Here is a 25,668-nt window from a genome sequence, read left to right as displayed (position 1 = left end):
TTAGAATTTATCAACAGTTGTCCCAATGACAGTCAAGGAAGCCATTATGAGGCTGAGGAATAAGAAAAAAAGGAAGCGACATAGGCCAAACACTAGGCTTCCAAAATCAACTATTTGGAACATGAGGGCATATGGACGTAATTCTTACATGGATCACCTGATATGGTTGTAAATACCCTCAAATTAAAGGTAACGGTCTGCACTTTAACCCCATTATTTATTGTTTCATTACAAATCCAGCGTGCTGGAGTACTGAGCCAAAAGAACAGAAATGATACCACTGTCCAAATACTTATGGACTGCTCTGAAGGTAATGGTATTTATTGCATAAGGACAAGATGAAATAACAAAGCAATTGTAGATTTCCATTAAAGGGACTAATCTATCTAAGCTGCTGTTTATCCATTTTAGGCCATGGAATTATGTACAAGCTAATTACCAGTACATGAATCATTGGACAGTTTGAGCATTTATGTAAGTACGAATACAGTGTTTGGCTACTCAAACTGTCTGATGGTAAACCAATGAGAGCATGTGAACATGACTGATAACTGATCATGTATCTGTTTTTGCTTTATAATTAACAAGCATATCCAAACAGGAATAATCTGAGAGCATTTGATTTCTATTAATTTCAGCGTTCTATGTCACCGACAGATATAACCAAGAAATTAGAGAGTGGCTTTAAATTAAAGCCTGTTTAATATTTCAGTAATTATTCATGTTTTGAGTTTAAAGCTATCACATTATTACTGATTAAGTAAAGTAGCACTCAGCTTCAAATAGATGAGCAATATTTAAATGAGCTACATTTGTATTCTTGTTGCATTTCAACTTGATATTTCACACGCGCTATTTTACAGTGCTACTTTTTATCCATTTATACATCTGGTCATTTTACTGAATATTTTACTTTTCCCAACATTTAGAAATAGACATGTAGCACAAAGTGCTGATACGTGCGGGGGAAAGGCTTGGAGTAGGGGGTTAATACACGTGCTATAATCGCGTCATTGTGAACTGCATTGGAGACAATTGCGCAGTAACATTTAGTAGCCTCGACCTACATTTTCTGTTGCCCATTTCCACTATTTATTATTTTGGCATGAGCTTTTAACAAGACATAACTTAGCAAATGACACAACGAACCGTCAAGACCACGATAAAATTAAACACACCCCCGGGGGTGGTCCTGCGTATTTCATATAGTATCTAAACAAAAGCACGAAACTAATACATTTTATAATCCAGAAAGATTATATATTACCATTTAAATGTGCTGTGAAAATACTCTTGAGCTCTCCGATGTTTCTATTTTGAACCAGCTAGTTATTTAACTTTCCATCCCCTGTGTAAGAGTTGGTACAGTCCGACGCCTCTTTTGATCCCTCCAGCGTTGTAGGGGAAGGCAGAACATGTTGGAGGAAGTAGTAGTTGCACAGAGTAGTCAGTAATAGAGCGGCGAAACTTTTCAATTTAGGACGCATAGTCACATAGGGTATCGTGGGAACACGAAGAATCAATCCGACCATGATATGAAATTAGTCTCACATCCCCAGCTTTAACTGGCCTTCTTTCTAATCGGCAAATAAGAGCTTTTGCAAAAAAACAAAAACAGAACTTGCAGAGGCAACCTCCAAAATGAAGCTTGCCTGGGTGCTTTGCGGCACTGTTATAACTTTGCTATTTCGCTTTCAAGGTAAGTGCAGCCTCGGAGAGATTGCCTTTCTACGTGTGTCCTTGTATGTCTTTCAAAAGTACGTTTAAAATACACGATATATAGGGAATATGAACGTCCGTTCTTGAATGTGTCTGCTGTCAAATGATGTTGTGAACTAGACGCGCAAACTCGTGTTCCGTTCAACAATACCCCTTTTTGCTGAATAGTCTTGCAGCTGTTTACTATGCTCTTTGGTGATCTTTGCCATTGTATAATAGGTTATGATGTAGGGGCCTGTTTATTGTGTCTTTTTTGTGCTTTTGTTTTGTATAATAATTTGTAGGCGGACGTGATTTATGGTAACATTTTGCTAGCCTACCTACGATATTTGTAAATTTCGAACAAATCTCTCACAACATTCTCCAAAATGAAGATAAACTGTTTCTTTTTTCTTTTTTCTTTTTTCTGCTGGAAAAGGAACGCAACATGAATGTAAAACAATGCAGAACCTACACGTTATTGCGAAGATTATCAATAGTATGTATTGTATTGAACAGTCAATACTATAGCTATATTATTTTAAGGTTGATTGTTCTATCCTCGGATTTGTTCAACGTATAGCCTATGTAAAGCGTTTTAAAACCACAGTGCACTCCAAATGTAAGACAGGATAGCTCAAACTTATGCCTTTGTTTGTTTATATTACAGTCTGTTAGTCCATTAGTCTAATTGAGTTCCATTATGTGTTACTACTTACGGTCACTTACAGGGTATTTAACTGGATAGCGCATGTTACAGTATGATTATAACGGTGGCTATTGATTTAGATAATATACTGTGTCAAACTTTTATAATGTCTAATTTTATAATGTCTTATTTGCATAGAGGTGTTAATGACTTGTTCACGCCTGCATCCAGTCCTGTGCATCATAGCCCCCCACTCTAGATCATGAGTAATGGGGTTTCAAGTCCACCACTTTAGCAGCTTGTATTTACAGCATGTTGGAACAGCAGTCTCGCGCAGGCTGGAATGTTGAAACCTGGCCGAGGTGTCGCGGGCAGCTTTTTAAAGATACAGGGAATGTCTGATAAACTCTTTTTGCGATACTAAAATACATACAGTTCAATTTGCAGAATACAGTGCATGAATTCTAAGCTCTTGCGTGTAAGCCAATTCAGGCGTGCATGATGTGTGTTTTTTTTTTGTTTTTTTTTAACAATTCCCCCAATTCCCCCAAGACCACAGAACCCATGCAAATCAAATTGCATTGTGAAGCTGTTTACACGTGTACTCTGATAAACACTTTCTCAGCAATATTGTGGAGACCACAGTTGTTTTTAAATATATTCATTTTTTCATTTTAGTACAACTTATTAATTTTCTGTTTGTATTTTGAGCAACAAGCTCTTAGAATACAATGGTATATACTGTTGATAAACAATTCGCAAACACAATTTACAGTATTCCTTAAAAATATGTTTACTTTAGTAAGCCTATGCACATTTCCTTTTGGAAAGGAGTCATATGTTGCCGTCGATTGTAGTTGCTGTGTTCTCATGTACCACATTCTTTATTGTTTTAGGATTAAACATTGTGTCTGCAGCATTATTTAAAAAAAATGTTATAATATATTTGACTTTCATATAGTTTAGCTTTGAGTATGTGGTGTGTTTACGTATAGTCCTATACAAGCATTCATATTGTGGGAAGTAGACAGCAGCATAAGCCAAGAAAGTTAAGTCTAATGCTTTTCTTGGTTTGCATGTGTATAGTGAACCTCAGTCACAACTTGGTGAAAATCCTCTCCAATATTGGCTTAATTATATAAGCATATGTAAATACATTTAGCCAGCTATTAATAGGCATTAATAGGCAATTCAAATAAAAAATATATATCTACCTTATAATATATCATATAATGCCTTGAAGAGTAAGGCCTCAGAAAAGTTGAATTTAAAAAACCTTGTGTTACAACCGAAGTGTTGCAACGTTTAACCAGGAAAAATTGAGAACCTTCCTGAGTAAATGCGATGAGAGATGTCAGTGGTTAAAGATGGCATTCCCCATGTCTCAGGGGCATAATGTAAGATGTGAGCAGGAACAATAATAGGTCTGTGAGTGGCCCTCATTGCAGAAGGTTGAAGCACCACTGATAAAACACGGTTTAGAGAATTGTTTTTTGTCTGCGGTGAACAGCTGAGGCTGTAGTTCACAAAATTGCTCCTCCAGGGACATGTTAAATGGAAAGGCCTCTCTTAGTCTGTGTTTTTTATCAGTCTTTGGAAGGGTCTGTCAGGAGAAAGCGAGTGAACCCTGAAGTCTTAAACAATTTTGGGCTGAGTTGAATGCACAAAAGACACGGGGCAAATTAACTGCTCTTGGGCCCAGTGTTAAACAAAAGGTATGGGGGCTCTGACCTTGTAAATACGCACTCTTCTACCTCAGTATCCAGAAAGTTCTGCCATAGTTGGTGGCAGTCATTTTGATGTGGGAATATTTTCTTGCTGTGCTCTGCTTTAATTTTTTTCAGAAACATTTCAGTTCAATCCACGGGGGAGCAGTGAGGAAAGTGTGCTTAAATAATTTATCATGCTGGTAGGTTTTGTCAGTCACATCCATTTCTTTTCCTCCAGTTTATGAAAGTTTGAGGTTTTCAGTCTTGTGAAATGTAGGCTATGCAGTAGCAAAACCCTGCAGGACAAACATAGCGGAACTTTCACAGATTCAGTGGCACCCATGCAACCTTGCAAGTAAGCAAGTCATTTTCTCTTTTGTTTTGGTTTAGTTTTTCCGTATTGTGTTGACAGTTGACATCATAAATAATGATGATATTATCATCATGCTTTTATATCCTTCAATTTCCATACATATTACATTATGTAACGTAGGAAGTAAAGTGACTATTTTGGTTAGGTAACCATGGTGATGGATTACTACTGCTTGACCAGTGTCATACAGCTTCCAGGCGTTTCACCCCTTTAAGTATGGGAATTTGTGTGTGAATGGAATACTTTGAGCCGTGACTTTCCCATTTAAGCATTGCCTTCATCCCCACACTGGTTTGGCTACTGCACCAGGATTGTGAATGTAAATTGGCCATTTTCGATCCTCTAAAACTCAGGGGAATGGATTTTTACCTTCAAAGTCAAAAATTGTCCATGTGACCCATTACTCTGCAATTTGCAAGTAATGGTGTAGTACAATGGTATGTATGTCTGCTTCAGGCTGCACATTTTTTGGCATTAATGTCTGTTACAGGCATTCCACCTTCAAAATGCTTTTTCGAAATGCTCTCAATGGCTGTCCGTCATGCTGTTTGCGCTGTTCCTGCTGTTGGAGCGTGACTTTCCCTCTGTGAGTTTGCCCAGATTGGTGCGATGTCTGTTTTGTCGGTTAGTGATTTCAGTCTTACCGGCATCTGTTCAGCAACTTAGTCCAACCTTGGACGGTGGACCCCACTAGTAGTTCATAATTCTGCTTGAGAAGCCCATTATGACAGCTGCAGCCCTGAATGTACATGAACGTTTACATTTTGGACTGCGAGATATGCGTCATATCTGTTAACTATATTTTCAGTTCCATTTAAAACATTTTTTTTTTTTTTGGAATCAGTTGGGGTGCAAGTACATGACAAACTTGAGATGTGGAATGGAGAAACAGTGGTAATTTATCTCATTTGCTTTCAGGAGAGCAAGGCAAAGTGTGAAATGAGTCTCTTTCTCTGACCGGTTCAGGCATACTACTCAGTAGTGTCAGTGGGAACAGTTCCAGTACTTACCATCTGTGTCTTGAAAAACATCAATGTAGTTGGAGCTAATGAAGTAGGTGTGAAGAGATGATGGATTCTCCTGCCTTTGTCAGTTTGAGATATAACTGATAACATAGGTCTGGACTTAAAATGAAATGCAAGTGGCTAATTTCTTCACAGCTGTCTTTACAACTTAATTTCGGCAATTCCTTAAGATGTTGGCTGAATCCCAGCCATAGATACTTATCAATAGGCCTCTTTACAGTACAAGCTGACTGATTTCAGCATGGTATTTGCTTCCATGTATTCCACTATACTGCTTTTGAGAGTGCTATTTATTCCTCTTCCTAGGGAACTAAGTCGGGTGACATCTTATGGTGCATCCACTGCTTGAGTCAGAAGTTTGAAACCCTGATAAAAGGGGCAACGTAATTAGCATCACTCCAACCATACCAAGTTTATGCCTGCCCAGAATAAAAAGATTAACACAATGTTCATCTTTGATGCTTTGTTCTTGGGGGTGCCCGAGATTCCGACTCGGAATGAAGACATTCATAGCCGTTTGATTGGACTTTTCCTAATTGGGAGCTGGAAACTGCTGACTTTTGAGATACCATGAACGCACCATTGGGCTTAAGCCTGACTTCAGTTCATCCTTTACCGTCAGTTCCGGCGCCACTGAGCTTGGGCAGAAGTGCACTTGTAGAGCTATGCATCCTAGTTTGTTGCGGGTTATGGCTTCTGAACATGCGCACACTCTTTCAGATGCATTTGAGTTTTTGCATTCAGTGTATGCTTCACCTCAGTGCATCAGACTCAAATTGACAGCGCGACTCCAGAGCACATTTGTGTGGGTGTCGTTGGAAAGAGCAAATCAACTTTTTTATTATCTGCTTACTTGTGGGGAATGGGGGGTTTTCCTGCCTCCTGGTCCCTCGTGCTAGGTAAGGTTATAATAACGAGGGCACATAGCTGCTGTCTGACTGCATATCAGATGCTATCTTTAGGCCAGGCAGGCTGGCAGGGACTATTTTCATTACCCTTAATGTTTGCAGTGTGCATGGTGAGTGGCAGGAACCATATCTCACGCCGAGGCCAGAAACAGCCTCTAAATGGAAGAATGATATGAGTGCAATAAGAAAGCCTTAGGAGATGAGTGCTTTGCCAATGGTTGAGAGAGGCACATTGCCATGTGTGATTTTCCCTGTGTAACATAAGCATTAACTTACGGTAAGCGTTTGAGATCTAACAAATTTCTTTCTTTTCTTTTTTTTGTAAATATACTTCTTTCTGTCAACTAAATGGTGTATATAATGAGCCTAAACAATGGCCCATTGGGAGGGTGAAGGCAATAGTGGGAAATGTGAATGACATTGGTGTGTTGTTGCTTCAGATGTCATTACACTTTGGACTACCTAGGTTTAAAATGAACATGCCCATGCTATTGTTCCCACAACACAGTGTTGAACAATCCTCATTAGCAATCCTAGGGGCAGCCTGTAGCCTAGTGGCACTAGTGGACTGGGAAGGTTGGTGGTTCAAGCCCCAGTGTAGCTACAATCAGATCAGCTGTTGGGCCTTTGAGCTAGGCCCTTATCGCTCCAGGTGGATTGGCCCCTGCCTAGTCTAATCGACTGCAAGTCGCTTTGGATAAAAGCGTCAGCTAAATAACTTTAATGCAGTGATATTGGTGTTCTGTTTCCCCAGATGTCATTGTGCTTTGGACTACATAGTAGGTTTAAATTGAACATGCCCTGGCCATTGTTTACACAACACACAACTCACTAGCAATCTGGTAATGTCAGCATTCAGTACCTGAATCGGTCACATACTGCTGCAGTGTGTCTGCGTTTATAAACCAGTTTAGTAAATGTGCGGTAAACTGGTGTGTCATGGATGTAGTGGAGCGGTAGTGAGAGCTTTCCCTTTGGTGGCAGTGATGTCTGACAGTTATTAACCCACAGACTCTTCACATCCCCTGCCGGTACAGTTTAGATCAGTTTAAAGACCTTCGTTAACAAAAACAACTTTGGAGACCGAGACGGCCCCTGAACTGGCCCGGGTGGGGCCTGGAGGACGGGCCGGGGGAGGGGCGGAGCGTACCCCTGCTTAAAAGCGTTTACCACTTTATAGTGCTCTAATGGGTGTGGGGGCACCAATGAGGACAGGACTTCTTTTGTCCCCCCAACCTCCACCCATGCACACACACCCAGCACCTTTCTCTGGTTGCATTCTCACTGTGGCTGCGACTGTTTTTATAGTGAGTTGCAACTCTTTGGTTTTTTTTTATTTTTTTTTTTACCCTGACCATTTGTCTCTCTGTCCCAGTTCTGTCTGCAGACCCTCCCCCCCACCCCCTCAGTTCTGATGTGGCCTGCAGCTGTTGCCCCTCATTGTTAGTCTTTGAAGGTGCTGTAATCGAGTGTTTTCACATTTCTTGCTAGCCCTTAATACCCCTCCACCCCCTCCCTTTGCACAGATATTCATCCCTTTTCGGTGAGTCAGTAATGTGCCGGTTGTCATTCAAGTGGAGAGAATTGCAGAATAATGAATTATCACTTTTTAAAATAAATTTGGATGGATAGTGGTCTATATGCCCTTCATCTTTAACAAGATTATATCTGTGAAATCTGTAGGACTGGCGTGCAGTTTTTTGTCATTGATGTCTTCATAGCAGCCGAAGCAGCTGTCCTGTTCCTGCGATGTCCTGATGTTGGAACTGTCTTTACTCTTGTGCAAAAAAAGATCCATCACTTTCTACATGGCACCTGGAAAAGCCTAAATTAAGACTATTCCCACTGATGACACTGGCGTTTAAAAACATTTCACAAACTTTATTCAGATTAGCTTGTCACAAATAAAACTTTTTTATTAATACATTATTTTTTTACTTCTTTTCATAGTGCTTCCTGCATATTATCCCCACGGATGGTAAGGAATATGGTGAGGGAGGCCATAAGCAACCCAAGGATCTCAGTTTAAGAATTGCAAAGACTGGTTGTCTTTGGGTCATCAAACCTCACAAAACGTAAAATGGCACCTCCAGCAAACTCTTTGGAAGGGTGGCACGATCTTACATCTTGAGTTTGCCAAACCCTCACTGGAATTATGATTGGGAGAGTGCTATGGACAAATGAGACCCAAATTGAACACCATCAATACACACCGTCAATATGGCAAAATGGAATGCATGCAAGGAGAAGCACCTCATACCTACTGTGAAATATGGAGGTGGGTCATTGATGTTTTGCTGCCAGTGGTCCATGGGCACTATTTAAGAACAGTGAATTCAACAAAGTACCAGGAAAAATTGGCAGAAAATCTGGTTTCCTCTGCTAGGAAGCTGAGTCTTGGTCATAGATTGATTGCCCAACAGGACAATAACTCCAAGCATACATCAAAATCCACACAGAAATGGTTAAGTAAAAACAACAACCATTTTTTGCAATGGCCATCTCAGTCTCCAGACTTAAATCCCATGAAAGACCTGTGATCTGAACTGAAGAGGGGGGTATCCCAAGGATAAGTTCTGCATGGAGGAATAGTCAAAAATCAAATCCCCCTAAATGTGTTCTCTAGCCTAATCACAAACTATAGGAAAAGACTCATGGCTGTTATCTTTTCTAAATATTAAGCCAGGGATGCCAATAATCGTGGAACCTGTTTTTTGGGGAAATATTTATTTATGTAAAAAAAAAAAAAAAAAAAATGTAATTTCTTTGATTCCATGGAATCATTAATAAAGCACACTGCTTTACACATGTTGGAAAATAATAACTAGATTTTTTTAAATTTATAGCATTTGTTGAGCAAATTCATCAAGGGTGCCAATAATTCTGGAGCCTTCAGTATGTTGGGTTGTATGGAGTATCACCATTGTTGTCCTTCATTTTGATATACAATGCACTGCACGCCAAATGTCACTTCTTGGTAAAGGCAGTGTTGGTGAAATGTGAATGGTGTGTACCACACTAGCATTTTGACCTGGGGCCAGGGGGTTCCTTTCTATCTAAGTGGTTATCCAGTATTAATCAGTCCTTTATAAATAATGCAAGTGTGTCCCCAAGGATTTTCAGTAAGCAGGGCAGTGTGATGACTGGGGGGTTGTATGAAAAAGGGGGAAATGTTGGGGATGTGGATTTGCACAGCATGTGTTTACCTGCATGTGTGTATGTGTGTGGGGGGTGGGTGGGTGCGTGTATATGTGTAATATATGAAATATAATATAGCATGTAATGAAATTGAGTGTATTGCACACACGCTCACACACCATTGTGCTAAATTAGTTCCCCATCTCACGCATCATGCTTCAGCAACCTAAATATAGATTTCCTACTGCAGAATTATGGTTTAAATGGAAGCTTTTGCAAAAACAATTAGTTGCTATAAATGACATCAATGAAATGAAGTATATAACTACAAACAATTACTATTACAAATTGTTGGGCAATGACATTTTCCCATGGCCTCTGGATAACTGTAGCTCGAAGGAATGACAATTTTAGCTGAGATTATTTTGCTTTATCTTAAAGCTTCAAATACATTTTTGTCCTTCAGCTGTATTCTATGAGTTGCACATTTAAACCATGTTGCTCATGTTTATACTAAAGTGATAAGCTGCGTTGTTTCACCCAGAATGCTAGAATGTGTGTCTGTGCTGATTGTGACCAGCGATTCTGTGGATTACCATAACTGAGACTGACACTGTACCGAAATGCGATATCTGCAGTAAGTTAATTTTTGTGTGACATTGCATGTAATACTTGGTCACTTAAGCTGTGCAGTCATGGCAGTACATATTATTAGAATGAGGGCTGTTCACAATAAAGTGTTTATTTTAATCGGATGTAAAATTATTCTGTTTCCATGAAACACCCATTCACTCTCGCCTTGATGTGCAAATCCCCAAGGGAGCGGCCATGTTGTGTTGCTCTACAGCTTCCAACCACGTTCATGTCTTTCTCTGGGAATGCTCATCAATGAAGGGGCCTTAGCAGCGGCCTCTTAAACAAACAGTATCAGCCCCAAATAGGCCATTCAGACATGGGCCAGGCTACCAAAGTGACTGAAAGAGCAGCTTCCTAATGAAGTCGCCGAACTCAAGAGTCGCATTGGCTCAGGTCCTTTCAAAGAAACCTCTGTGAACAAGGTGTCAAAACAATCCAACCTCCTTTTAGTAAGTGTGTAAATTGTGCCTTTTGACAGTGTAGCGCAGATCTGAAGGAGGATACGGAAAATGGGGCGCAATGCTCGCTGTTAAACAATGGTTCTTAAAGGATATCCTTTGTTTTTTCCTCTCTACCACCCTAATGATAAAACGATTACATGCATTAATCCAGGGTTGTTTGTGCTCGTGCTATTTTTCTCAAGTTGGGGAAAAAAAGGTGCAGGAATCGGAACGATCTTTATTTCAGATTCAGATATTAAGAATTGAATTAGCTTGAGTCAGTGCTGTAGTTTTTAATCAACAGTCTAGCGTCTGCTATAAAGTTTCTGATCCTTATTTAATCCCTGCTTTTTTCAAATTTAGCCAACTCTTGTCCATTGCTAAATTGAGAAGAGTGCAGACAAGCGTATGTTCTTCTGTTATGTGCACAGCCAGCCACCTCTGCTGTTCTGTCAGCAGTCCAGGCTGCTTTGCTTGTGTCATCAGTATTCTCAGTTTGAAAACTAGGCTGTGCTTTTTACTGCCAGATGAAATGGTGGCCAATTAAATAGACAAACCATTTGACCATAGGCACTATGGCATATGCAATTCAGTCAAGCCATTTCGACGGCTGACAATAGAATTTCCAATTAAAATATTCCCAGTTTAAGTGTTCTACAGAATGAATAGTTCAGTATTTGGTGAAAATATGTATTCTGATGTTTACTGATGACCAAGCAGTTGAAGCAGATGCTGTACATTTGTACATGCACAGTACTGTGGCTTTCGCCTGGTTAAAGCTGTTTAAAACGCTTTTAACATCGGTTTTCTTTCTGGCTCAAATGATATTTTTGGATCATGCATTCAGTTGTGCCTGGTGGCGCCACATAATAATAAATATTATTTTTTTCCAATGACAAGCTGCTCACCTCATTTTTATTTAGCATAAAAGCAAAGCAGGCCATTGACATGTCAATATTACATTTAAATTTAAATTTTCCATTTACGACTGCAACGATGCAACACTGTCGATGCTGTTTTCTGTCAAGTTGACATTGTAGGAATGAAATGGAAACATTTATATATAGACTAATCTACATGAAGATTACAAATAGGTAATAGGTAAAACATCTTTTTTTTGTTTCTGTGTCTGATGCTTGTGCAACTCCAAATAAACAACCTTATTCTTCTTGGAACAGCCTGATTTGTAGACTTTGGATGCTTTGTGCCAGGGGTACTGAAACCTTTGGAGAGGTTTATAGAGCAAGCCAGAATGCCGTCCAATCAAAGTGCTGCAGGTTTTAGTGCAGGCTTGGTGAATGCCCCATGGTGTCTGCTGTATCAAAGAAAAAAAAAAAACATGCAGCAAATAAGCATCCTGGCGGCTTTTCTTCAGCCTTTCAGTGGACTAGCGATGGCCTATCCTTTGGGTGGAATTTGTGGAATCTAATTGATTTTCCCTCGGGTGGAGGGGAGCAGAGTATAATTGTTTGAAATTGCATCTGAAGCAAGTTGCCGAAAACAACAGCAGGAAAGATGTATGAATTTAAACTATAAAAGTCTTCTTGGGTTTAATTTTACGACCCGCTCGCTCCCGAGTGCCATCTGTGGACGCTTTTCATCTGTTCGGTCCCCCTCCTGCCAATTAAGAAAGACCGCTGTCCAGATTCCCATCCACAGCAGTCTGCTTCTGATGAAAGCTCGCCCAGTTTGGGGCCCAAGGGCTTGGCCATGCTGAAAAGCTGATGCGTGCACATCGGTAGCAACAATAAAACCCGACACCCATATAATCCCTCATTTATGGCCCTTATACTTCTGACATACTGGAATATCTGACATCACTGACTAGCGTCTATATTTATATGCACACAGTTACTATATTTGACTCTGTGCTGGTATCTGCGTTAATATTCTCAATAAGCTGTTTGCTTGAAATACAATGGGTGCTATTATCCCTCTATACTGTACATGGTCATCATAGTATCCCAAATAAACCCTCTGAAAGATATGCTCAACATTCCCCACTGACTACACTGTGTGCAAGATACAGTATGCTCACTGTTGCATTCTTTTTTATTATTTATCAGATTTGAACAGTTCTTATTGTTCTTGATCATCTTCTCTGGAAACATTTTTCAGAACATTTCATTCTTTTGTTCAGAAATTCCATCATATTCATACCTGTTGTAAGTTAGAGGCAAAATTTCATCTAGCCATTGCTCCAAAAAGGCCAATTTCTTTGGGTTCAACAGATAGAGAATGAATGATGTGGAAACTTTTACATATGCATGTTTATTTCTGTTTGGGATATCCCAAATCAGATGTTTAAGTGACTCCATATTCCTTTTAATAGAGATGCATCCCACATCTTATACTGGGTTATTCATAGCTGGCTTATTGGTTTATTTGGGTTATGGCTAAATAAGGAATAGGTGGCAAAACTGGAGGTGAATATGTTATATTAGCATCAAGGAGTGATTTGCATGTCTTGGTGGTCTCTTATGAGGATACGTTTCTGAAGAACAAAGAAATGTTGAAGTTCAGGTTCAGGCAGGTCTGTCTCACTGGCTCAGTGGCACCTGTGTTTCTTCCATCACTCTTCTGTGGCGTCTAAATTGGAATCTGTAGTTCTGTAGTTTTCAAGTTCCAGAAAAGTTGTTACTCCCAGCTATCTCTCCAGAAGTGCTCCCCAGGTCAGGACTGTCTGGAACCCCAACCAACATGTCGTTCCATAAAAAGTAAAGGACTGTTGCCAAGTAGCTGCCACTGTACTATGTTCACCTCCCTCCAGGTGTTCAGTTTGTCTTTCAATACCCCCTGCTACATTACATTACTGGACATGCAGTATGTAGTGTGCCAACACAAAGAAAGTCTTCCTAATGGCAGTTCCTAGTGTATACCATTTCCATTAAAATGGTTAATCCCTGGTGTTTAGGTATATGGTATACAGTAGGATATGTGGACTGTCAGGTTTGAAGTACAAAATTATTTTCAAAATTCAGAATTAGGTGCAACAATAGTAACAGAAAATGGGAGATTGTAAATAATATAATTATTAACCTTTATATTTAATATAGAGTTTTACCAGTTACAGTTGATGATCGTTCTCGTATTTGTTGTGGAAGTGCCCCTCTGCTGCAATAATAATGCCTTGGTATCCAAAAAGCACTTGCATTTCTATGACCGTAAATAATTGAATACACACATAATTGATAATTTAAGTTGCGAGTGACTGCTTCACTCATGTAATTTTCATGAACACTTTCATTTTGGCTTTCTGACATTCCTGCTGCTTGGACCTTTAAATGTGTATCCAGCTGAAGCCCTGTCCCTGGCATTTAGTCGTTCTGCATTGCGGTCACCGTTGGCAGAATAGAAAATTGCTGTCGGCTGCTCTGTTCCAAGGTGCCCGCCCTCCCTAAAAAAGAAAAGTTGAGCGCGACGCGTGGATTAGGAAATGAATCTGGGGATTTGAGAGGTGCGTGGTGAATGCGTCTCTCAGCCCGCTGCCCCTGTCGCGCCGGCCCACACCAGAGCTCTGACAGGTGCCGTGTCTCGGACCAGTTGCTGGGGCGGGCGGAATAAAGAAGCTCCTCTTGCCTTTGGCGCCATCGGGCTGCCTGTTAAATACTTCATTGGCAAGATGCCCTCAAAATGGCTCCCTCCCCTCCTCCCCGGTTGACACAGCCACTTGCCACCCTCACCCTGTTTCTTTTTCATGCAGCGGGCAGTCTTCTGATCTCATCGTGAGGTGCCAGACTCTGTCACAGTCTTAATTTACCACATCTACTTTTGGGATTATTCATTCCAAATAATAAATAAATGATTTGTACACCCTGGGATTTAATGTTGAGATACAGTCTGGTCTAAGAAACGTACTGTACTTGATTTGGCTAATGGTGAATTTAGTGTATTTTGGTGTATTTTGCGAATGTCAAACTCTTAGCATAAATCATTTGTTACCTTTCAATATACATGTCAGTATCATGCTTTGGAAGGAATATATCTGAAATTAAGCTTGTAGTATGAAACTGCTACATTCCTTTCCAAGTGTGAAAAGTAGAACTAGTCTAATGTATTGGGCAAAATGAGGATATTTTGCCGAACAGGGTATAATGTTCGGGCTGTATACCAGTGCATTATTATGTATTCTGAAGTTCATTCCTGAATAATGGCCCCTTGGTAGCAGTTTGTTTACAAATGGCAGCAATCGTCATGATAAATAATCTCCTTGACTGCGCTTCCACAAAGTATCAGTGCTCCCCGGATGGTTTTCGTGCTGTGGTTTTTGAACATGGTGGGCAGAGATTGCCTTTAATGCAGGTTTGTCTATTTTTCATGCGTAACAATTCTGAAAAAAATATGTTGTCTATGTTGGTTTAGTTCAGTTTATAGTTGAGAGATATATGTGTTGATGAACCTGAACAGATTGTTAATATTCTGAGTGTACAATCAGGTGGGAAATTGATGGATTGGCTTGCATCAACCTGTCCAAAAGGTTAAACTCAGAATGCAACCAACTTACAACTTAACTGTCAGAAATGCAAGCTCCCACATCATTGCTCTCATACTGATCTTCCATAGTCATTCTCATTTTACTAATGTGCAAACAAGTTTGGTGCTTCTTTCAACCATTCAATAAATTGTGGAGTTTATATTATCAATGTATGAAAAAAATGCATCATTGATCATGGCCTGTTTTTTTTTAACGCACATTTTTAAAGACGAGTGTAACTTCTGGAGGAGTCATGGTTGTCTTTTCATCATTGCTAGGACACAAGTAGCCCTTGGTTCCCCCCTGTAGTGATTTAGATGTCACTCCATCTTCCTGTGGCTCAGGTAGAAGCTATTCTTGGCACCTTGTCCTGCATTTTCGGAACCCCCTCATCACCTCTGAGATTAATGACCTTCTGTTCACCAAATGGGTGGAGTAGGTTCGGTCAGGAGGGGGACATAAGATCGGGGGGCGGTTGGGGGGTGGCGAGGAGGGGGTGTTGCGTGTGACAATGCTCATCCTGCCCTTGACTGCAGATTGACCGTGATCCTGACGGTGGGATGTGGGGTGGCGTGTTACAGACATGCAGGCCGTGTGTGCTGCCACTGCGATATGAGCTGTCAGTGGCTGCAGTGGAAGGCACAGTCTTAAAATAGGCTGCGATGATAATGAGAGAGGTGCTTGATGGGTAATGTTGTCACTTGTCACTGCAACTCTGGAATTGTCAGACATCACCTGTGACAGTTATGTATTTTCTTCTTTTTTTTTTTTTTTTCATTGAAATGGTTCTTGTAATATATTCTACATTTGGTAAATTTTTTACCGCTGGGATTACAGGGCTACGGTAATAACTAATATCTTGAGGGTTTTTTTTCAGTGAGGAAGGCTAATTTGTGGAAACTTGATGTAATACCAATTTGTCTGGACATTAACATTAAGAAATCATTCCGCCTCAGTATATTACATCTACTTTTAAAACCAAGATAGTGTTATTCTCTGAGGGGAAAAAAAGAAAATCAAAATAGATTTTTTGTTCAGCAGTTAATTTGATTTTGATGGACATTTATAAATATGGTTAATAATTGCAATACAAGTGTTCTTCAATTTGTTGGCAAGCATTAGACCATCTTTGATTTCCCTTTGTTTTTCTTTATAGTAGGACCACTTGCTTTCCCTCCTAAATTTCAAATGAATGTTTATTATTTTTATGTGGAGTGCAAAAATTTGTGCACCCCTATTTTAAATGTCTGTTACAATGAATCTGTATGCGATCAAAAGCAAACCTGACCTCTAAATGGCAGTTAATGAATTATACAAAAAAAGGAAAAGTGCCCAGTGCAAAAGTTTGGGAACCCTTTTGGATTATTCTTTGTTACTTTTTAAAAAGATGATTACTAAGACCCAGGCCCAGATCCAGGAGATTCCCCCAAGAAGGAGAAGGCTACAAATGCATATTTCCACTGTCAGAAACATTATTAGAAAATGGAAGATAAATGGAACAGTGGAAGTCAAGGCAAGGTCTGAAAGAGCAATAAAGATTTCCGATAGAATGGCTCGAGATCTGGTGAGAAATGCTCAGATGAACCCCCACATCACTGCAAAAGAGCTGGAAAAAAAGAGTAGCAGACATAGGTCTAGCTGTTCACAGGACAACAATGCAACATACTTTAAACAACAAAGACTTACATGACAGAGATGCCAGAAAGCCTGAAGCCTGAAGAACAATGTGCTTTGGGCTGACTAAACCAAAATTGAGTTATGTTTGGAGAATAAAAGGGAAGTATGGAGGTAGAGCCATTATGCTTTGGGGTGGTGTGGCAGCTGGGGGCACAGGAGACTCTGTGCGAGTGGAATGTAGAATGGATTCCACCAAGTATCAAGAAATTCTAGAGGCTAATGTTCGAAGGTCAGTCCAGACATTAAAGTTGAAGAGAGGTTGGGTATTCCAGCAAGACAATGATCAAAATTATACCATGAAGTACCTCCAGGAAAGACAGATGAAGGTTTTGGAATGGCGAGAATCGAAATCGAATCGAATCGAAAGCTGGCTACAGGAAGCATTTACAAGCTATTATAGTGGCCCGAGATGGAGTTACAAATCACTAACTTACAGGGTTCCCAAACCTTTGCACAGGGCCTTTTTCCTTTTTTATTGTTTTGTAACTGTAAAAAATTCAAATAAAAGGTAATCTTGCTTTAAAATTTGAAGAAATGTTTAAAGTTGTTTGATTTAGAGCTCAGGTTCACTTCTGTTCACTTAGATATTAATTGTAAAAGGCTTTTTGACCAGAGGTGCCCAAAGTTTTGCACACCACTGTATATATCAACAGTGTTAAACCTAGCACCTGGTAAAGCTCGGTGACTGCCTGCCTGCAAAATCCTTGTGTGTTCTGTTCCTATTTCCCAACTGTCGTACCCCAAGGCCATGGGGAATTTCGGCAAAAAAAGTTCCGTTGTCTCCTTTTCACTTGCAGCTAGCCCATTACATGGAGTGGTCCACTTGGTATAATAGGGTCTTAACTTAGCAGTGTTATCGCCATCTTGAATGGTTTTTAAAAAAGTTCTTTACCCCATTCCTTTTTTTAAGTGTTAATTGGTGTCTCGAAATAGCAGCGGTGAAGTAGAATTTCTCTCTGGGTCAATCTATAGACACTCAGTTGGAAGAGGCTTTTGGGCCAAAAGATCTGGGGAATTCGACCTTGGTGTAATTAAGAGGCTGGTCTGTCGTTGGCCCAGGGCTGTACTGTACCTCTGCAGCAGATGGTGTCTTGGAGGAACACTGACGTCTGTGCTTCCACAAGTCTGTGTCCGGGCCAGCTCCGAGAGCCCGGGCCGTGACTCATCTCACGGTAGTTTGCTGGTACGTTTCCCACAGAATATGTGTAAGCAGGATTTTGCTGATGATTCTTTGACTTTTCACTTTAATCGAATGTTTCTCGTGAGTTTCCTCTTAATGATTCTGGGCCGTACCATTTTTTGTACATTGTGAATTTTGGTTTTATTTATTATCTGTATATTTTCTAAGAAGTGTGTGCAATTGCCCGCTATCAATGGGGAATGTGGAAAACATCAAAGGACATGCGTAACATGTTTGCTAAATATGACCTTTTTCTGAAAAAAGGGATTTTTAATGGAATATGAATCCGCCGTATAAATATCCATAATTAAATCTGTTACTACCTTTGACACGGGATGCCACAGGAACTTTTATTTATTCATGCTTCATGTTAATGCTCTTAGCTGGTACATGTAGGCTAAATGAGAAGAGAGCAAATGTATTCCAGATATTTTCTGTGATGATTTTCTGCCTCCATCTTCCCATGTGAATCTAGTTCTCCAGAGTACATTTCCCAACAGGAAATCCATCTGCTTTGTGCACCAACTGTTTATATGCATCTGTTTTAATCGCCAACTGCCAAAAGGACCTTTATAAGGGACAGAACTCCTTTGATATAGAGTTTAATGGCAGTGCACTGCAGGGGGACAACCAACTGAACAGACTTTCCCCCATAGACTGTGTGTCTCCGCTATAAGGAGCCAGATTATTTCTTCAGCCAGTTTACTCCCAAGGTAACAAAGCTCTTTTCAGAAGGATATTTAAAGTACCCCTCATTTTACAGTATTAGTCCTTTATTAATACTTTTTTTAGTGTCCTGTTCAGTGTATTACACATTGTGTGGCTTGGCATGTAATTCTAAGATCACCAGAGTAAATCTGTCGTTTAATTTCTATGTGAATCGATTTCTGATGAGAGAACCATTTCCAGAAAGAATTTTATAGAACGGGTAACAGAATAATAACTGAATTATTCTGCCAGCACTGCTGTAGTAGAGACTAATCCCATGCTCATGTTTTGGTTTGTGGTTTGGAAGGTCTGTCAGGTGGCTTTTTAGATTTTACCCTTCCACCCGCATTTTTACAGAAATTTTAAGTCACCAGACACAGAATGAGCAGCTCAATGGGGAGTGGGGAGTACCGTCTGTCACCAACATAACTGCATTTCAAGATGACACCAATATCAGACAAGCCATTTTGTGTTACACACAGTGAGATCATTCAAAATGGTGTTCTTTCTTTGGCAAGGAAATTGCCATTAATTAGAAACAAAGAGAAACATGTTTTTATTGTTGTGTTCAAAGTAAGGGATATCATCAGTAGGGTAGAGCAGCAGGGAAGCTGTGCTCTCAGTTGGAAAACCATAAAAGTATCCTAACCGAGTAGTATCTAGCAACTTGGTGATCATATAATTATAAGTAGTGCCTTTTACTATGCAGTAATTAAGGTCAGGCTTAATATTGTGAATATTAAAAATAATGTGTTCTGTATCCACTGCCTATGCTCCATTGATACTCTAGGTATTCATTTTTATCACCAAAGAGCATCAGTCATATAAATAATGGCAAAAAGATATAATTAGATATGTACTTGTTTCTTCGTGTAGTAGCTACTGTATATGTAGCAATTAAAAAATATGTTCAGCAACAACAATGCAGACAACAAAACATCAAGGCCGTGTTTGTATTCATTAGTCTGTTAAATGTAACCATTCCCTGAAAAATTATACATTTTGTTTTTGTTTTTGTATGAACAGTTAAATGTCATTTTTCAGTGTGTTTTGCCTGCTTACTTATATTTTGAGTGGGCCCAGGTGGGAGAGTCATCAGCATATTGTAGTGTTTTTTGCATTGTTATTTATTAGAGTTAGCGCTCAGTCTCATGTATACCCAGTTCTCTGGTCCCCCTGGATAATCTGTCTGCATGAGCAGAACAATTACTCTATGCTCCCGTCTCATTCACCGCCCACTGACAGGACTTCTGAGAGGCAGAATTCACTGCATATGGCTCGAGTGCTTTGGGACAGGCAGTGTCCCTTTGTCATAAACCCAGTAAGTTAACTCACAAAGGTCTCTGAGCTACTTTAAAAATCTAAATGTAGGAAAGCTGTTTGTCACCCTCCAAAGCACACCGCTAAATTAAAATGGCATTACTTTATTATTAGTTTGAACTCTGCTGTGTGTGCTACAGTCCCTTGACCAGGTGTGCTAGACTGTTTTGATACGAAATGGTTGAATACCAAGGGCGCTTTGGACTTTGGTCATTGGCTGTCTGGCTTGTGTGGGCTGTTCCGCTCGATATCTGCTTTGGCTGGTTGCCAAATACAGGCCTTATTCCACCTGGTGCCATGCAATGACCTTGATGTGATCTGGGTTGGGACTGCAGGCATTGACCAGTGTGTCAATTGTGTAATACGAAACTGCCTGGAAATACTGTTTCTTGTAAGCAGGTTTTGGGTCTGGGGTTGAAGGAAGGGGAGGCAGGAGAGAGGTAGTTTTTCTCTCCACATATCTGTGATATTACCTTTGGTGAGTGACACAGATGGTGTGTCTTCATTGAACAGTACAGAGGGTTTTTCAGGAGTAAAATGACATTAGTTCTATGAAGTATGCTCAGGAGTATTTATATATATATTCACCTTATGAAGACTATTTATTTTGAAAACTTTCTTCATCACACTGAACTTTCCCCAGATTCAACTTTCCATACTTGTTGATGTTTTCCATGACCTTCTGGATACAATTTTCAATCTAAATTTGAGCTACTTCATATTTATATGATGGATATACATACATGAATTACCGAGACCAGTCATTGCTGCTCTTAAACCCAAGCATCTCTTGGATGTGGTCTCCTGGTTTCCAAAATCACTTTGTCCAGTATTTCTTACCATCATGAAATGGGGAATGCTGCACAGCTTATGGACTCTGACATCTTTTCTGAACAATCAAGATATTCAAAAGTATCAAAACACTTTATTTCCCTCTTGCTTCTTCTTCTGTTGAATATTTAATAGAGTCAGTAAGTGTGCTCTGAATGAAAATTACTTCCACATCAATGGTTAACTGGGTGAAAGGTTATTAGGGGTCACCCTAGCTATAAATTGGACCCTAGGCTTTTGTCCTCCTAATGGAGTCAAAGCCTTTGTCTTTTGACTCTTAGCCTGCGAGTACAGTGTGACTCTGACCTGCTTCCGGTCTTGTGATAATCACAGTGCTTGTTTTGTGTCGACCCAAATGTTCTTTGGAGGATTTCCATTGCAGAACTGCCACAGTTGAGCATCTGCCACCAGGCATCAGATGGTAAAATTCTGATTTCTGAAATTACCCATACACAACCATTTCCCTTGCTGTATAAGGAGAGTTCTCTACCCTATATCTCTGGAGGACCCTGGTCGTCCATTGTGACGATGTTGTGAAACAAACCAATGAACGTCACTTGCGTGGACTGAAAGGAGGAGGAGAGCAGATGACTGCTGTGACAAGACAAATCCATATAGAAGTCCTTTTTTGAATAAAATAAAATAAATCCCAGGCATATGGTTTGGTTCAATGGCCCAGTGTCAGTCCGTTTTTGTTCGATTTTCCCCCATTTCTACTGTCCTGTCGGTCTTACCCCGTCTCGCGGCCCTAGCCCGGGAAAATCCCATCTTGAACAGGCTCCCGTTTCACCCTGCAAATCACCCCTGACCCCTTCTTTGTCACTCTGTAAGTAGGAACATAATTTTTGTTCCTCTTTTTGTGTCTGGAGACCAGCATGTGCAGTCCATTGGGACTTAATGCTGTTGGCAGGCTTAATCAATCATGTACCAGCTTGCAGTCGCAGCATTGGTTCAGTGCTTGTCCTGAATTAGTGTCCCCCTGTTACCCCTGGTCTTAGCTGAACCCGGGCCATGCATGGAGCTTCTGGCCATGTGTACAGACCCCCTGAAATTGTTGTGGCCCCATAAAAAGAAAAAAAAACATAAAGGAAACCCTTCCCTCTAAGACGACAGTGCAATGAATCACCACTGCAGCAGCACAAAACAAGCTTTTGCTTTTGTCTTCACACCTTGCAGCATTTGTTTGTCCAATTGTATGCGTGATGTGTCCAAATTTATAAGTGAAATTCTGTCTGAATATTTAGCACAAGCAATGTTGTGAACCCTTCGGGCTATGAAGCATAATTACGAAAGAACATCATAAAAAGTCATCATAAAAACTCAATGGCAGCGGCTGCCGAATGTGCTGCCCTTCTTAAGAAAGAAAATGGAACAAGTGAATTGAATTGTGGACAATAAGTTAGCACAGGATTTTTGATCTTCAAAAATGTGCCATCTTCTACTCATATATGGATCACACAGCTACTTTGATATAGGGATTGTACCTGTTAATCAACCACCAATTCTGGAAACACTTCTGGCTCCCTAGCAAACTATTCCAAGCCAAGCCCATCTTCTTTTTAATTTCTTTAAACAGGCAATATTTTTTTATCTCCAGGTTTCTGCTCGCTTAATAGAGCGGTTTGTTTTAAACCGTAAAAAAGCTGATCAGTGCAAGGAGGAAGTCCTTGACTGAAAGCTGATGGATATTGTGCTATTGTAATAGTTTTGATCATGGTTTTCCTTACATACTGTGCAAAATTCATAGCTGTGGGATCTTTCTCATGATTTTGCTGTAATATTGCATTCATTTGCTGCATCTCCTTGAATCAGTTGAGCAGTACCTACTTTGAAATTTGAACGACATACATCAGAAGAGTTTCTTCCATCGTTCACGGCTAAGACCCATTTAGGAATATGTTTTTACAGTAAAAGCCGTAGGCCTGGGGTCTTGTTTATGTTTCCTGTCGGATATTGATGTTCTTCTTTCTCACAGAGGAACATTCAAAATGCTACATTCTAAAACCAAGGAAAGCCACATGGTGTTCATATACTACCATGCAGCTTACATGTGCTGACACATTTCCCTGTATGAAAATCTCAGCTGTTTAGCAATATCGGGTTCTCTCTCCACGGACCGAGGGATACGAACACTTAATTCCTCTTCTGATGCCCTTGTGTTGCTCGTGGGGCCCCTGAGTGGTGGGGACTGCCTAATCTGCATTCCCGTGGCAGGGGTTCCTCTGAGTCAAGGCCTCTTTGGTGTGGGAGAAGGGAACACTTCAAGCCAAAATATATAAGACCTATCAAGATAATTCCATGCAGCTACTTTGAGAAGAAGCATTTCAGGGCCTTCCTCCCTGAGTCTATGACATGGACAAATGGTTGCTATTTTGGGTCATGTGAAAGCTCAAAAACATGCTTGTTACTTTAATGTTAATTACAGGAGGTGACATAGTACAACAGTCAACATTATATGTACTGTATGTATCAATGTAAAACTTGGTATTGATGCTTATATGGGAAATCACAAGGTGTTCACTCCTTGAAAGGGGGATTATTTTGTGGGAGTTTATTTCTGATTTACTGGAGTGCTCGCTCAGTGTGGCATAAGTGTTAACTTTTGGTTTGCTTGCTGGAAAAAAGACCGGATTGTTCTTCCTCTATGATGTCATGCTGAGAAGGTACGAATGGCTCTGAAAACTCTTTCTTTCTCTGGCGTCCAATCAATCTAGTTGCCTATGTTTATGTCGCTCAATTTTCTTTTTCTCCAGGTTGAGTCTTACGGAGGACAAAAAGTGGTGGGTGGGGGTGGGAAGGCCTCCAACTTTTCACATTTAACTGCAGTTTGGAAAAGGCCTTTTATTCAGCCTGCACCCCTGCTGTGCATTGTGGGAGAATCTTCCAGCTGCAGAGGATTGTGGGAAAAGCTGTGGGCCCACTCATCACTACTGACAAATCAATGGGGACCCTCACAAATGCAGACCCCAGGAGACTCCCTGGCTGAGGTGCAGGAGCAGTTGGATGCAGCCTCCAGGGCATAAAAGACATTCTGTGCTGGCCTCCCTACTTTAGAGCAGGGATTACTGCTTTCGGTACATTTTTCCTTCTTGATTACAATGCATTCATTTACTCGCTGTCCTCAATTCTTCCCGCCAAAGGCAGTACTTAATTTGTTTAATGTTTGTGTTGTATAAGTGTCCTCCTTCAGTGTATCTCTCTGTTTATACCCTCCACTAATGGCAGTGTCATTGCCTTGTCATTGCCTCTAAAATGTGGCTGTTGCCTTTTAGATATAATATACTGATACACGCGTATATGCAGCATAATCTCCCATAAAACAGAATTTGGATCTGTTTATTTTTAACAACAACAAATTCATGTTTTTTGAACATCTGACCTCTAAATTCTGTTAAATTTTGACGTGTTCCAACCATATTTTGGGAGAAATATGTATCTCCCTTTGCAGTCTGTGTAGAAAGGAGGAGTATGGCGTGATCAAGCACAAGTTCAGTGTTCAATGTCAAGATGATTTTCATCAGTGGTGGGTGGGGGGGGTGGATTAAATAATGTTGTGCCAGCACCTCAGGCCCTGTGCAGTGTGGGAAGGCTTTTGCCTTGCCGCCACCCCTTTATATAATCACCCAGGAACAAACAAATTGGGATTTTCGCTGGCGCTTTGTGCTGGCACTGGGGGAAACTGCAGCTGGATAAATGTGACTATACTGTTTGTGCCCCTATACGGCAATGACTATGTAATACTCAAAGCAGCATTGGGAAGGATGAGCTAGTGTGAGACGTCTTGTATTCATGGTGCCTTTTTTAACCGGTTTCTAATAATCCACCTGCAGTGATTGAATCCTACATCTCTGGAAGGTCCTTTGAGGGTGTCCTGGGATGGTGGCTTGTCTTGTGCCTACAACATTGCTGAAGGTGTTCCCCAAGGCTCCATATTTGGCCCACTCCTCTTTTCCCTTTTTATGCTTGAGTCTGTTTATACTTTATCTCTTGGGTCTGTTCTCTCCTCACATTGTTTCTCATGCATTTTCTATTCATTTGTGTCTCTCTAACTCAATGAGGTCTCAGGGGGTTTGCGTCTTGGCTATACTGAGGACTATGGTGTTTTTCATTCTGCCCTCAGTGTTGCTAGACTTCTCCTTCGATATAGATGTGAAAGGACAGCTCAGAGTTATTCCTCTACAAGATGCCTAGGATCAGGGGTCTAGCACAATATTCTGGGCCCTGTGCAAATGCATTAGACTAAAGCTAAGTTTTTAGTCTTGGCCATTTGACCCCCCCCCCCCCCCCCCCAGTAGCGAGTTCCATTATTTCCCCAACTGTGACGCCCCTGTGAGATAACCATAGATGACTAACTCTCCTTCTCTTGCCAAGTAGTGGCAGTGAGTCACTGAGTCAATGAATCCTCTCCATCAGCTCCTACTCTAGTCTACTCTGAGAAGTCATTGGTGATTTAAAGGTTTAACTCAATCATGTCACTTTTATACTTGTGGGGAAGCAACAGAAACTAATCTAGTTGTACATATAGGGGTTGCAGTGGGCTATAGCCACACATTTCTGTCGGGGATAAGCTATGTGCATGTGTGAATTTTAGAGGCATATATTATATGAGAGCCGTTTGAAGATAAATGCCTCATTGTTCAGAATGACTGCTTGAATAAGTTGCTCGTAATGATGGCATTTGTTTTGGAAAAACTAGATTGCTATCAAACTGTAGGCTAATATATTATTTTACAATAGCTCATAATTAGTCGGGTAGTATGGGATGATCACCTAAAAACATTAACTCAGATGTTTCAACTGTTACAACTTAAGTGTAAAACCTGTCCCTTTGTGAAGGCTTTCCAATATTGCTTGCATATTTATTATTTACTGAATAGGTAAAATATTGCTTTTGAATTCACA

The 25,668-nt window shown here is 40.4% G+C and overlaps 1 protein-coding gene across 1 annotated transcript in view; it reads left to right on the top strand.

Moving 5' to 3' along the window:
* Positions 1–1,431: 1,431 nt before the first annotated feature.
* Positions 1,432–25,668, top strand: part of LOC133130307 (low-density lipoprotein receptor-related protein 4-like) — a 94,586-nt gene continuing 70,349 nt past the window's right edge. The window contains exon 1 of the mRNA XM_061244784.1: positions 1,432–1,699. Coding sequence (XP_061100768.1) covers positions 1,642–1,699 — 58 coding nt within the window. The 5' untranslated portion in view covers positions 1,432–1,641. The remainder of the gene's footprint in view (positions 1,700–25,668) is intronic.

This window comes from Conger conger, chromosome 6 (genome assembly GCF_963514075.1).
Source record: "Conger conger chromosome 6, fConCon1.1, whole genome shotgun sequence".
Taxonomy (NCBI): domain Eukaryota; kingdom Metazoa; phylum Chordata; class Actinopteri; order Anguilliformes; family Congridae; genus Conger; species Conger conger.
This window is presented reverse-complemented; position numbering and strand designations above follow the sequence as displayed.